The 14,335-nt window shown below is 41.5% G+C and overlaps 1 protein-coding gene across 1 annotated transcript in view; it reads right to left on the minus strand.

Annotated features, from left to right (window-relative positions):
• Nucleotides 1-14,335, minus strand: part of septin12 (septin 12) — a 102,154-nt gene that overhangs the window by 70,100 nt on the left and 17,719 nt on the right. Inside the window, exon 2 of the mRNA XM_030409389.1 lies at nucleotides 11,658-13,208. Coding sequence (XP_030265249.1) covers nucleotides 11,658-13,208 — 1,551 coding nt within the window. The remainder of the gene's footprint in view (nucleotides 1-11,657; nucleotides 13,209-14,335) is intronic.

Raw genomic sequence — 14,335 nt, forward strand, 5'->3', positions numbered from 1 at the left:
TTTCTATTCAACATCTTCATCACACTGTAGTGAGTACACCACTTTTATAGAACGATCATCCTGACACATGCACCCACATACTCACTGACATGTGTGACTCATCACCAAAGCATTTTTTTTTTAAGTTTTATCCTCTTAAAGCCACTTGTTGATTTATGGCAGTCTGATTTACTGTGCACTCCTGAGTTTCTCCCTTTCATCTCACTGTGTTTCACGTCACACATCCCCTTGCTGTCTTTTACCTTTCAATCACAGGCTCACTCAGTTAACCCTTCTGTCCATTTGTCCTTTAATTTCTCCCTGTATTTAAAATGGAAGTTATCATTACAGTTAATTAATGTTTGGGAGTTTCAAGGACACTTTTACAAAGTCATTATTTTGAAGTCTTCTTATGTTTGCCTGTCAGCCTACCCTTTTCACCTTTGTTAGTGTCTTCATCAGTGTCTGTCTTGTTGTGTGTGTTCATCAAACAACGCAAACACCCAGTTTGAGCTAATCTTATCTGGTGCAGGAAACACATTTCAGGGCCTTGACCCAAACAACTGGGCAGGAAATGGGGTTCTGAGCTGATGGGAAGGACAACCTAACAGGCTGAAGCAGCAACAAACAGCAACATAGAGGAGGTTCCCTTGTGAAAACATCTCATTGGCTGTTTCTTGTATCTAACTGTAAGTGGAGTATCACCCAACTGCTGACATTTAAGACAAGCACACAAATCTGTACATCACAAATTCCTAACTTTCCCTTTGCTTTCCATCACTCATTCGATGACATATATTTGGGAAATAAACATCTATAAGTACTAAGAGCAATGGGTCTTCTGTTTGGTGGATTCACTACTCAGTAAAGCGTTTCAGTCAGTTCTCACTTGACCTGGAACATCAACCATGGCAGGGATTTGCATTTCCATTATGACAGGGCAACCTAATGATACACTTGTCTTGAGTAGCGATTCCTCACTGCATTACTATTGAAGAATTGGGGCTAACAATGCTCTGCCAATTTGGTGATAAATGCCTTCAGCTGAGTTCATGTTTTATTGGTAAGCTGATCTGATGGGACAATAAAAGGAATAGCTTTGCTGTTATTGTTAGCCAAATGGAGTGCACCCTGTGTCTCGTGGCCCTTACTCCTTACTCTTCCAGCAGTATCAACTCCCCCCTTACCAACACACAAAAAACACTTTTTGTGGCAGAGAATACACAGTGATGGGTGTGAAATAGGACAGCGGCTTAGACATCCGCAGGTGAGGAATTTACTCCCTAAACCACTGCTATTAAAACTTGAATAAGAAAGAGAGAGGGATTGGGACAGGGAGTTCAGACAAGCCTGGGCATGATAGCTAAAGAGAGAGGGGAGGTCAGAAAAGATTAAAAGAGCAGAGAGGAAGGACTAAATAAAGTTATTCAAGATATTGACAGTCCCTTTTTATGAAGTTTGGACACAAAATATTTTTCATATAGCTGTTGGAGAGTCATGCCTATGAAATACCTGTTCATGTGACATGCAGATGAATCAGAAAATACAAGGGGAAGAGATAGAGAGGAATGCAGAACTGATGAGGCGTCAATGTGTGGAAAATGAAAGTAGAGATAAGAAAGCTGTCTCAAGGAGTGATATATAGTAAACAGACTAATCTATGTGACTATGGGAATAGAAGTGATCTTGATTCAGTATATGGCTGCACTGACTTCTTGGAATGATGGGCTGAATTTCTTACGGTTATCTCTCTATAAAAGCAAGAAATCTCTGTCTGTGTGTCTGTGTGTGTGTCTGTGTGTGTGTGTGTTCCTCAAATATCTCTGCGGATCAGGATCACACTGACCTGAGACTTTCAACATGGCTGCTACGTGGTTCAGTGGTGTGCAACTAAGTATTTGCTTGGACTGCAATGATACCGTGAATAAATTATTTCATAAATGCTTTACAAATTCTGCAAGCATTGTCCACCAGAGCCACTACAGTCACGTGCGCACCAGAGCCAATCACTGCAGAGCTCAAGCCCACGACATACCTTAAGAAACAAGCAGATTTATACCTGCAGCGGCGCGAGCTGGACCGGGATTTTGCCGGCGGTTCGGCCCCGTTCTGTTCTGTCCTGTGCGTCTAAACTGACTGTTGTGGATTAATGAGATTAAACAAGTCCGGACCGAGTCTGTTCGGGTCTGAGGAGATCTGGAGACGCGCGGACAACAAAGTGGGATCGGAATCTGTGGATGTTCGTGTGTAGCTAGCTGCTAGCCGCTCACCGACCCACACGGCCCACCTCCCGAGTTGACGTAGCGGGCGCACTGGCACGTCCAAAACTGGATTTAGGGTAAATAATGTCCAACACGCTTTTTCGCGAACATTGCCGTCACGTTTGCTTTGTGTCTGGTGCAGGAAGAAACAGTAAAAATGTGCTTTTGTCACGAAAGTGTCCAAGCAGCAAGTTTGGTTGTTGAGGAACAGGAAGATGTGGGAGGGACATCGGCGGATGATTGACAGCAGCAGTGATGTGTTGGAGACCGCGACAGAGATAGCGAGTTTTGAGAGTTGAGAGATTTGTGACATATAGCGTGTTTGGAGTGTATAGTTAGTATGTTATGTAGTATTTAGTGTGGTGTGTTTAGTGAGTAGTGGAGTCGTGTTGTGAGGCAAACCAAGGAGGAGACGGCTGAATGTGGAACAGGCAGGAATGGGCTTAGCCTGAGGCATTGCCTCAGTTGAATGTAAATACACATAACTTTGTAAATTTCAAAAACTTATGCACCAATTTAGCAAACAACAATTTATATTTGCATTATAACTAATGCAATTGGTTCATTAAACATATTTGTGGTTTTCACAGTAAAAAAAACTAACTTTTTCTACTCTGATTTTATGTTATTTTGTGATTTTAGGTCCATAGTGTTAATATAGTACCTTCAAATGAAAAAAATAACTGTACAGTCACACATGTGAGGTTGTGCTAAAAATAATTACACCAAGTAAGGCAAGGTAAATAGTTTTTAAGGTGAAATATAATGGTATAATCAAAAGTAGTCAAAAACAGCCAATTATATCCCTGACGTCCCACCTTCAAACACAGCCTCATTTGGCCATCCATGAAAAAGCTACTTAACCTCCCACTTTTCTATAGGAATACATTTTTCTTACGGGCAATGCACTAGTTGACTGATAAAAGAAAACATTGTTTTCTACCTTTCTCTCATTCTTTTTCTGTCACTTTCTTTTGTCTTCTGACTTTTGTTATCCTCTGACTTTTGTTATCCTCTGTATGTGACAGAGGAAGGGACTAAAAGAAAGGGCTTGAGGCTAGTGTTGTTTTTGGCAGCCATTTTAGATTTAGCCTTAGTCTTAGTCTTTTGGACTAAAATGCTTTTTACTTTTAGTCAAATTTTAGTCATTTCTATATGTGATAGTTTTAGACCAGTTCTAGTTGACGAAAACTCAAACAGGTTTTAGTCTAGTTTTAGTCAGTTTTATTTAAAATAAAAGAAGTATAGTCTTTTAACAAATTAATTTAGGTCAATAAGTACATAAGATCTACAAGCTCACAATGTGCTATTTTCACAACTCATGTGTGACACACTTGTATGATGAAGTAGGGCATCAATTGATGAAAAAAACAGTTGAAATATGTTGGAAAAAAAATTGAAAAGTTGAAATATGGAGATAAAAGGTTTCTGTCCAAAAGCACTCTCCAATACTTATGAATCATATTTAAAATACTTCCATATATCTGGGGGTAGGCGTAAACATGTGATGTGACGTGAAGCTCAAAGTTGGGCAGTGAACAGTGACAATGAATTTGTCCTCAAAATAAGAGCTTTATACGGTGGCCCTGAAGTGCAAAACACAACGGTAAATCAGAAAACACGAATGCAAATCAAAAAACACGAACACAAATCAAAAAACACGAACGCAAATCAGAAAACACGAACGCAAATCAGAAAACACGACCGCAAATCAGAAACCACGGCCGCAAATCAAAAAACACGACCGCAAATCAGAAAACAAGAATGCAAAACAGAAACCACGAACGCAAATCAAAAACCACGAACGCAAATCAGAAACCACGAACACAAATCAAAAAACACGAACGCAAATCAGAAAACACAAACGCAAATCAAAAAACACGAACGCAAATCAGAAAACACAAACGCAAATCAGAAAACACAAACGCAAATCAAAAGACTTGTGTGATTTGCGTTCGTGTTTTTTGATTTGCATTCGTGTTTTTTTTATTTGCGTTCGTAGTTTCTGATTTGCGGTCGTGTTTTTTTTATTTGCGTTCGTAGTTTCTGATTTGCGGTCGTGTTTTCTGATTTGCCGTTGTGTTTTCTGATTTACCGTTGTGTTTTCTGATTTGCTGTTGTGTTTTGCACTTCAGGGCCACCGTAGATTTACATGGCACCCCATTGGAGTTTAGAACTGGGTTCTTAGCGGGGGGCTTTTAATTTGAAAGTAGCGACCGTTCCTAGCTTGCCGCTACAACAACAAGCGGACAACAGAAAATACAGCAGAAATGTCATGCATTTGGGATGTCTGACAGACCACCCACTAATATTTACGTCCTTTCTCGTCTCGTCAACGAAAACTCACACACGTCTCGTCATGTTTTAGTCATCAAAGAGCAATGTTTACCTCGTCACTGTCTCATTATCGTCATGAAAAAAAGGGCCGTCAACAAATTAATTTCGTCATCGTCATCGTTGACGAAAACAACACTGCTTGGGGCCCCCTTTTGTTGTGTGCTTTCATGGGATGCAAACGATCGGAGAAAAGTCCTGAATAGCGCAAAAGCAATAATTTCACTGTGAACACCCATTGTCGTACATTAGCCTTATTTACCACATGAAAACAAATGGAAGCAGCAATCTTCACATACTGCACTTTGAAAGAATCTTGTATAACAACACTAGGTCAAAACCATCTAGTCAAGGTGCATATGTGACCAATTTGTTACTAGGTCAGTCAGTAGTAGTTTATGATACGCATTTGCAAAAAAACACCCACCAGAATATGCCTTTGTCAAAGTGCAATAAACTTAGGAATGAGTTGAGTGGTCATACATTCATATAGCTTTCTATTTTACATATATTTTACTGGTTATTAAGTCAACTGTAGCCTAAAAAAGTATGTATTGTTGAGAGGTACAGATTATTTCCCCTGGATTTCTGAGTGACACAGTTAGTGTTTCTCTTGTCTTATTTTCATAACTATCTACAATTTCATCTTTTCAAAACCTTTAGTTTGAACATTTTGTATGTTGAATTTGCTTTTTCAATTCACTTTTTATTTTTAAGTTTATTTGTGACCTAATTTTTTATTTACTAAAATTATTATCTTTTAATTTCATTTGGACTTTGAATTTCCATTCTGACCAAATATATCCCTCATACAGAGGACAGACTGAGTACCTTGAAACTGGTACAGTGAATTTCTGATTTTTTACTGAATGTATGAACACACAAACGTTTACAGCTAAACAATCAGACTGGTTATGTTTATTATCAACCCATGTCTGTGTAGTTATTCCATAACAAGCCTGAATTGGATGAGGAAACAAGATATGAACTCTGAATTCACACATATTTTTTTCTTTTTTTGCTTTACAAAGTAACTGCTGTGACACAATTTAAACATGAATTTATCTAATTAACTGCTTTTTAGCATTACCACCGCTTACTCTCATCATTCACTCTGTAGCTTGCTGCTCTATCTCCCCATCTCCCTTGTTTAGGTGGGGAGTCATTGTTTTACTTAATGGGGACCTACAAATCCTGCACAGTCCCGCATGTCCCTAAATTAAGATTTCATAATTAACAGCATTATCTTCCACCTGCTTCTCATTTCTTCCAAGCAACAGTTGGATTGTTCCTCATGTTTTCACTGTTAGCGAACTTCTGGATGTTGGGAAGGGAGAGCATCAGGCAAGATTTTATCGTTGTTTTTTTTTTGCAAGAACATACCTGAGTAAGCCTTAATCCTTCTGGGAGAATGTTTTATGGACAGATGAGACTAAGGTAGAGCTTTTTTGCAAATCACATCATTCTACTGTTTACAGAAAACACAAGAAAAGAACACGGTACCTACAGTCAAATATGGTGGAGGTTCAAAGATGTTTTGGGGCTGTTTTGATGCCTCTGGCACTGGGTGCATTGATTGTGTGCAAGGAATCATGAAATCTGGAGACTATTAAAATATTTTGGCCCGTAATGTAGGGCCTAGTGTAAGATAGCTGGGTCTGCGCCAGAGGTCATGGGTGTTCCAGCAAGACAATGGCCCAAAACATACCTCACAAAGCACCCAGTAATGGTTGGAGACAAAAGCGCTTGAAAATTCTGAAGTGGCCAGCAATGAGTCTGGATCTAAATTCCATTGAACACCTATGGAAAGATCTCAAAATTGCTGTTGCGAGAAGGTGCCCTTCAAATCTGAGACACCTGGAGCAGTTTGCAAGAGACGAGTGGTCCAAAATTCCAGTTGAGAGGTGTAGGAAACTTGTTGATGGTTATAGAAAGCGATTGGTTTCAGTTATTTTCTCCAAAGGGTGTGCAACCATATATTACCATATTATTACCATATTACAAATAATACCAAAGTTGAGGGTGCCAATGATTTTGTCCGACCCAATCTTTGAGATTTGTGTAAAATGATGGCAAATTTGGCTTTTTTCTTCTGCTTTTTTGTGTTGTCCCAATGCACTTAAAGGAAATAAGCAAGTGTATACCAAAGCATTTGTAATTGCACCACTTTTCTGGGAGAAATGGTGCATTTTCTGGAAAAGTTTCAGGGGTGCCAATACTTTCGTCCATGACTGTATATATTTACTGTATTCTATGTGTCAATAATGTGGCCAATAATCTTTCCGATATCAGCATTTTTATAACTAATGCATTGCCCGTAGGAAGCATGTATTCCTATAGAAAAGTGGGAGGTTAAGTAGTGCTTTCATTTTGACATATTATATTAACACTATGGACCTAAAATCACAAAATAACATAAAATCAGAGTATGAAAAAGTTAGATTTTTTACTGTGAAAAACACAAATGTGTTTTTACATTTTGAAATATTATATTAACACTTTGGCCCTAAAATCAGAAAATAACATAAAATCAGAGTAGGAAAAAGTTCGATTTTTTGCTGTGAAAACCACAAATATGTTTAATGAACCATGATTATGATGCAAATATAAATTGTTGTTTGCTAAATTTGTGCATAAGTTTTTGAAATTTACAAAGTTATATGTAACTATTTACATTTAAATGCAGGCAATGCCTCAGGCTCCTCAGCTCAATGAAGAACTGCACTGCCTGCTCCACATTCAGCAGTCTCCTCATTGTTTTGACTCACAACACAAAAAAACGACTACACTACACACTAAACACACTACACTAAACACTATATAACATACTAACTATACACTCCAAACACGCTATATGTCACAAATCTCTCAACTCTCAAAACTCGGCATCTCTGTCGCTGTCTGTATCACCGCCGGCGTCCCTCACACAACTGTCCCTGTTCCTCGGCAACCAAACTTGCTGCTTGCGAACACTTTCGTGACAAAAGCCCATTTGTACTGTTTCTTCCTGCAGCAGACACAAAGCAAACGTGACGGCAATGTTTGTGAAAAAGCGTGGCGGACATTATTTACCCTAAGTCCAGTTTTGGACGTGCCGGTGCGTCCGGTCCGTCGACTCAGGAGGTGGGCCGTGTGGGTGGGCTAGCAGCTAGCTACACACGAACATCCACAGATTCCGATTCCAGTTTGTTGTCCTTGCGTATCCGGATCTCCTCAGACCGGAACAGACTCAGTCCGGACTCGGTTCATTAATCCACAAAAGTCAGTTTAGATGCACAGAGCGGGACCGAACCACCTGCAGGCATAAATCCGCTTGTTTCTTAAGGTGTGTCGTGGGCTTGAGCTCTGCAGTGACTGGCTCTGGTGCACACGTGGCTACGGTGTGCAGTGATTGGCTCTGGTGCTGACGTGACTATGGTTGACAATGCTAGCGGAATTGGTAAAGCATTTATGAAATAATTTATTAACGGTATCATTGCAGTCCAAACAAATGCAACATCGCACAACCTTAAACCACGCAGCAGCCATGTTGTAAGTCTCAGGTCAGTCTGATCCTGATCCGCAGAGATATTTGAGGAACACACACACAGACAGACAGACACACAGACACACAGAGATTCTTTGCTTTTATAGAGAGATTATTGGAATCAGTGACTTATTTTGATTCCGATTACTGATAAAATAAATTAATCTAAAAATGTACTATTTGGCTATTGGCTCTGATGCAACATGTAATCTGCAAAGTAACTCGTAACTAAAGTTTTCAATTAAATGAGTGCAATATATGTCTAGGATAAAGTACAAAGAAAATGGAAGTGAAGTACAAGTACCTCAAAATTGACAGTACTTGAATAAACATACTGAGTTACATTCTATCACTGCTACATACCATAAAGTTGTACACACATACACTCTCTCTTGTTGGGCTCCAGGAAAATCTGAGTTAAAATGCTAACTGAAGTTAGAAGTATGGGTGGATCCATCTGGTATATCTCTTTCATTTCAGAGGAATTGGACTAATTCCCTGATGAAATTTAAGGGGGCGAAGGGAAAATCCCAACTGGCGCCTTAGAACAGAAGCTTTCTGTTTGTTAAACAGCCCACATGAGTTTCTGAATTTACAGTAGACAAGACAGTCATGTAAACAACCAGGGGTCTCATCATAATAAGTTATAGTGGGACAAGAACAAGGCAGGATATTGCATTGATCCAACAAACTGACATGTTAGACATGCATGAATGATCTGCATGGACGAAATTAAGAGTATATGGTTTATGCTGTACAAGCCTCTTGCCCAAACTCAATGTGAAATGTGAACAGGAGAACCTGGGGACTGAGCCACCAACCCCCAGATGAGTGGACAACCCACTGTACCTGATTTAGAGCAACACATTCTCCCTCAGTGGTAAGTGGCCTTATGGTTCAAAATAGGACCCCCTAACTACCACTCTAGTGTCTGTTTTTGCATTTGAAAGCCTCTGTGGTCAAGTTAGCAATAGTAAGTAATAAATACATTATCGGGTTAGACTTTTAAAAATAAGGTCTCTGTGGTAAAGTCCACAATCATACAATAATACCATGCAAAGTCCAGTTACACTTTCAAAAATAAACCTTCATGGCTAATGGAATAGGATTAGGTGTTTTCCAAAATTTCTTGGTTTTAGAAATTGAAAGAGTGGCATTGTAACATGTTTTCAGTAAATGTGATGCTGAGACACTTTATTATCTCGGGAAGCAGGAGCTAATAGCTATCTGGGAGGAGGTGGATAAAAAATAGAATTAAAACCCATTTCAAAATGTCAGACAAGCTTTAAACACAACTTGTGAATGTATATTTGTATACATTTATTGAACATGAGGAAGATCCTCTGACTAAAGGAACCTGAAAATGGTGTGTTGGTGTAAACCAGAAAAGAAATATTCAAGTTGGACTGAAGCATGAGAATAAAGACTGCTTGCTGACACCCTGTCAAACTTTAATTGACAATGAGAACAAAGCATAAAGAAAGGTAAAGTAACTCTAAGTGATGTAATCAAGGCTAGCATGCCAATGTTAGCAATCTGCCTCACTACCAAAACTCTTTAGAAATCTCAGTAAGTCAGTTACTGATTACAAATTGAATGGCAAATGTGTGTGTGTGTAGGTTTTTCTATAAACCTCAATGTTCAGTCCTCTTGGACTGTGCATACACGCTGAAAAAGACAGAAGCGTCAACATTGAGGTATACAGAAAACCTACAAACACAGATCAATACTTGCTGTTCGACTCTCATCACCCACTGGAGCCCACACTGTTGGCATCAGAACCCTAAACCATCGGACTGAGACCAGACCCACAAGGACAGAGAGGAAGGATAAGGAACAGAGGCACATCAGGGGAGCACTTAAAGCCTGTGCCTACCCAAACTAGATCTCTGTCAAAACCACTAAAAGACAGAGAGGAGGAGACGAGAAAACTTAACATCTCAGAAACTCAGGAGGATCTTCATCAAACATCATGTCCTGGTTCACTTCAAAACTAGCAACACACTGAACTTGTCCGTTGTTAGGAAAAAACACCGTATAAACAGAGTAACGAAGTTTATGATGTTTAATGCAGCCAGGAATGCACAGATTTGTACATTGGCAACCTCTCTGTGGGCAATTTGGCACAAATGAAAAATCATTCCTTGTAAATACTTGGCTAGAGAAGACAGGTGGTTTAAAAGAGGAGTAAGGGAATCCATCTATGTCAAACTGGAACAACCGTCTTTGAACAGAGAAGGTGGTCTAAAGGCCCCCACACACAGCCCAGACTCAAACCAACGGCCAACTGCCTTTATCTGACCACTCCGTTGCCTCTCGTCTGACCTGTTCAGCATAAAAGTTTCATTGCAACCTAGCACCTCGATGGCTGCCAATTACACAGTAGCGTATACGTTCTGCTCTTGCGCGAGATGCAATAAGTCTCCTTAACATTGGGTGCCGCTAGTCTCGTGCCAGTAATCCAAAACATGAAAACAGGAATTGACTTAACAGAGTGCATTGAAAAACAAAGCGCACACCATAGAGTTCAGCGGCGCACACAGAATTCCGCCCCTCCCCCACCCCGCACTGATTCTCTTGCACACCACCAATCAGAATGGTCATACAGCTAGCACACAACCAACCAGAGTATCCAGTGGTTCAGACAGCCAACATCCAATGTTCTCAGACTTCGCAAGTTGAATTGGAGCAGATGCTGTCCACGCGGTTCCAAAAGCTTCAAACACAGCTGAACACATCGAAGAGATTTGTTCCTGAACTCGTCTGAGTCTTCCCAAATGCTTCAGATGGCCAGAAGTTCTCTCCCCAGACAGTTTAACAACCATTCACACCTGGGCTCACCTAGCACTAGTAACCCACATGAAGGCCATCTGGGTCAACAACCCACAAGTGACCCTAACGACTATGAAACTCAGGGGCCATCCAGACGGGCAAAATCTGTCTTTTTTTTCTCCGTCTTCCTCTGCAACATTTCAAGAATATTTGCGTCCACACGGATCCGCTGAAAACGACAGAAAATGCTGTAGTTCATATTCTAGTCCTATAGATGGCGCTTGACATTCACCAAAAATGGAAAAGAAGACACGGAGCATGTGCATTAAGCTTGCGCGCTGTAAACAAACAGACAGTAGACGGAGAAACCGAACACAACAAGAAGAAGATGAAAATGGCTAGTGCAAGGAAACCAGAATCGTTTGTGTGGACCGTTAATGAGGTCGAACTGCTGCTACGACACACACTCAACTACAAGGCATGTAAGTTGCAAGAAAGGCTCAATAACTTCCACGGCACGCACACAAGCATGTAGTCCGCCATTGTAGTTGTTGTTGTTATGAGATGTCGCGGGGTGGGGCGATGGCGTCATCAACAGCAACAGTGTATCAACTTTTCAATTTAATAATTTGTGTTTGTCTTGATGTTGTGATCTTTTAATGTCACAGAGTGCATAGAAATTGGCAGATGTAGCATGGTGCAAGACTTACACTAATCCCTGACTGAAAAAAAATAAATAAATAATAATAATAATAAGCATTTCAAGCACATAAAAACCACCTTACCTTCATGTTTCTTCATCCCCTGTTTCCATCTTGTTGTGGTCTTGGCTGAACACTCAAATGTGGATGACAACCCACCATTGCTTTGGACAGTGGGGGGCTGGGTCACTCTTGTTGGGATGGTGTCAGTGACAACATGCTGGGAGAAGGAAGCGATCCTCTGTAAGATTGAGCCTACGCTATCTTTGGCATCACCTACATCATCCTCGAAAGACTGGATGGCTCTGTGGCTGGAGTGGCTGGAAGGGCCAGGCTGTTTAGAGATTACCTGAACAATCTGGGGCCCTGGGATCTCTAGCTGGGGGCTTTGGGCTGCAGAAAAGGGCATTGGGGAGCAACTCAACTGTGGGACAGGGATTGAAACCTGTGAAAGAATTGGTGAGCATGGGGAGAAAGGCAAAAATGGATGGTGGAGGGAGATTGGTGGGGTGTCAGAAGAACTGTCCAGGCTACTGAGAGAGGCTGAAGGGCTGGCTGAGGTGGACGGTGGGCTGGTGTGGTGCTGGTTGTATCCTGTGCTCCTTGGCTGAGGTTTGGGACTTGTGGATCCTCCTTGAGCCTTGATGGAACAAGTAGTTGAGGGGATGCTAACCAAGCTGTCCAGATCCAAGGGAAACTTGTTGAGACGTGGAATCTCTTTGGCCTTGGGCTGTGGAGCCTTGAGAATTTGGAGCCCTTGCTGCTGGCAATGTTTTTTGGGGCCACAGTAGTCCTCTTCCCTAGAGTAAATGGCATCATGAAGGCGACCATTCCAGTGGGCATTAACACTGGCATACCTTAGCTGTGGAGACATCATGCCCCCACCCCGATGCATACCCACCATTCCTCCTCCTCCATCACGGATTTGGAGGTCTAGGCTGGACATGGAGCCATGGTTCATCCCCCGAGGCTCTGAGAGACCCTGCGTTATACCTGGCCCCTGGTCCATCTCAGAGTGGAAAACACTCCCATAGGAGGAGAACTTCGTAAGGTTGGGGTTTCTACCCAAGACAGCACTTCGCTCTGAGCGTTGTTGTGTGAGCTGTGGCTGGGTTTCGGGGTACTCCCCTGGAAGAGTAGGGCTGGAATATGACCCCATCTTAGTAAGAGTGAGGGCACCCCCACTACCTCCAGAGTACTCCAGGCTGGATGTGGAGCTGTGAAGGCTGTCGTTGTCACTGCCAGGCCCAGTCAACATGGAGTATCCATTAGGGTTTAACCTGCTCTGGAAGGATGCAGCTCTGGCCATAGAGGAGCCATTGTTGGTGATGGCTGGCTTGTTCATGGTTCCTCTGTTGAAGGACAGGCTACTGCCTACAGTACGGGATTTGAGCACTGGGCTGGGATTAGAACTAAGGCTAATGCAGGGGTGGTGAGCTGTTGAGCCCAGGTTGTTGTTATTGTTGTTGAAGGCTAATGAAGGGGCCTGGCAACCTCCTCCCCGCACCTCACTTGCTTTGTTGTGGTGCAGAAAGAAATGGGGGGAACGGGGAGAAACAGGGGTGGAGACAGGGGAAGTTGTGGAGAAGGCCGGAATATCATCCACATCTTCAATGTCGAAGGATCTCTTCAGTGCTGCGGGTGAAAATAAATAATATACAGGTCATTTATAAAATGTCTAACACCTATGAAACATCGACAATGCTCCATCATCTATGTCATACACATTGACATCCCTTGTTCAACAACAATTTCTCTTTGCTTCTCACACAGAATATACAGCAGAATTTGACCTCTTACATTACCAGATATTTCCTTTGTTTTAATCTAGTCTTCAGGAAGATGGCTGTCAAATGTACAAAATGTAATCAAACTACATGTTCAACCCTCTGGTGGAACATGGTCTATAAAGAGTGATTTACAATGAATACTTTAGGTAATAACTGTATTATTGTCCTTCATTTTCACTTCCAAATTATTTTAGCTGGGTATGTTTTCAACCTGTCTGAACACGATTCTTGAGTCTTTGGACCTAAATGGCCATGATACAAGGCATATCATTACATTGGGTTCTAAACTGGAGCACACTGAAGCCGAATTGAATCATAATTAGTAAAACATAACACTATACACAAAGAAATGTCTGTTGTGTTCCAACGCGTTACTGTAATCATATTACTTTAACAAAGTAACGCGTTACTGTAATCACATTACTTTTTGCAGAAAGGGGTAGTGTAAGGCATTACTATTCTGAATGTAGTAATCACATTACAGTTCGCCAAGCTCGTTGCTTACATAACATTGCTAGGTTATGCAGTTTTAACAGCACAGTTGCACGCATCACACACAAGGGGCTGGGGGGAGGGGGGGCGTCAATAATGGAACAATGATTGGTTGGGGTTTGGCACAAGGTATCTTTCACCATCACCGATTGGTTAGTCGCCACCCGCAAGGGGAGATGGGATAACAATGGCAGCATCAACAACACAAGCAGAACATGCCTGAAGACCCCCCGCTGCGTAAAGCCACTTTTGACAGTTGGAGATACAAACATTACTTTGAATTTGTTGAACGTAAGGAAAATAACTTGACTGTAAGGTGCACACTTTGCCTGTGTTGGAAACTTCTCTCCACTGCTGCTAACACTACCTCAAACTTAACGAAGCACCTACAGAGACAGCACGCACACACAAAGCTTGTTGCTAAGGAACCGTGGAGCAACATGAATTAATTTTTATAGAGCAAGTAAAAAGAAGGTCACG

This window comes from Sparus aurata, chromosome 24 (assembly GCF_900880675.1).
Source record: "Sparus aurata chromosome 24, fSpaAur1.1, whole genome shotgun sequence".
Taxonomy (NCBI): Eukaryota; Metazoa; Chordata; class Actinopteri; order Spariformes; family Sparidae; genus Sparus; species Sparus aurata.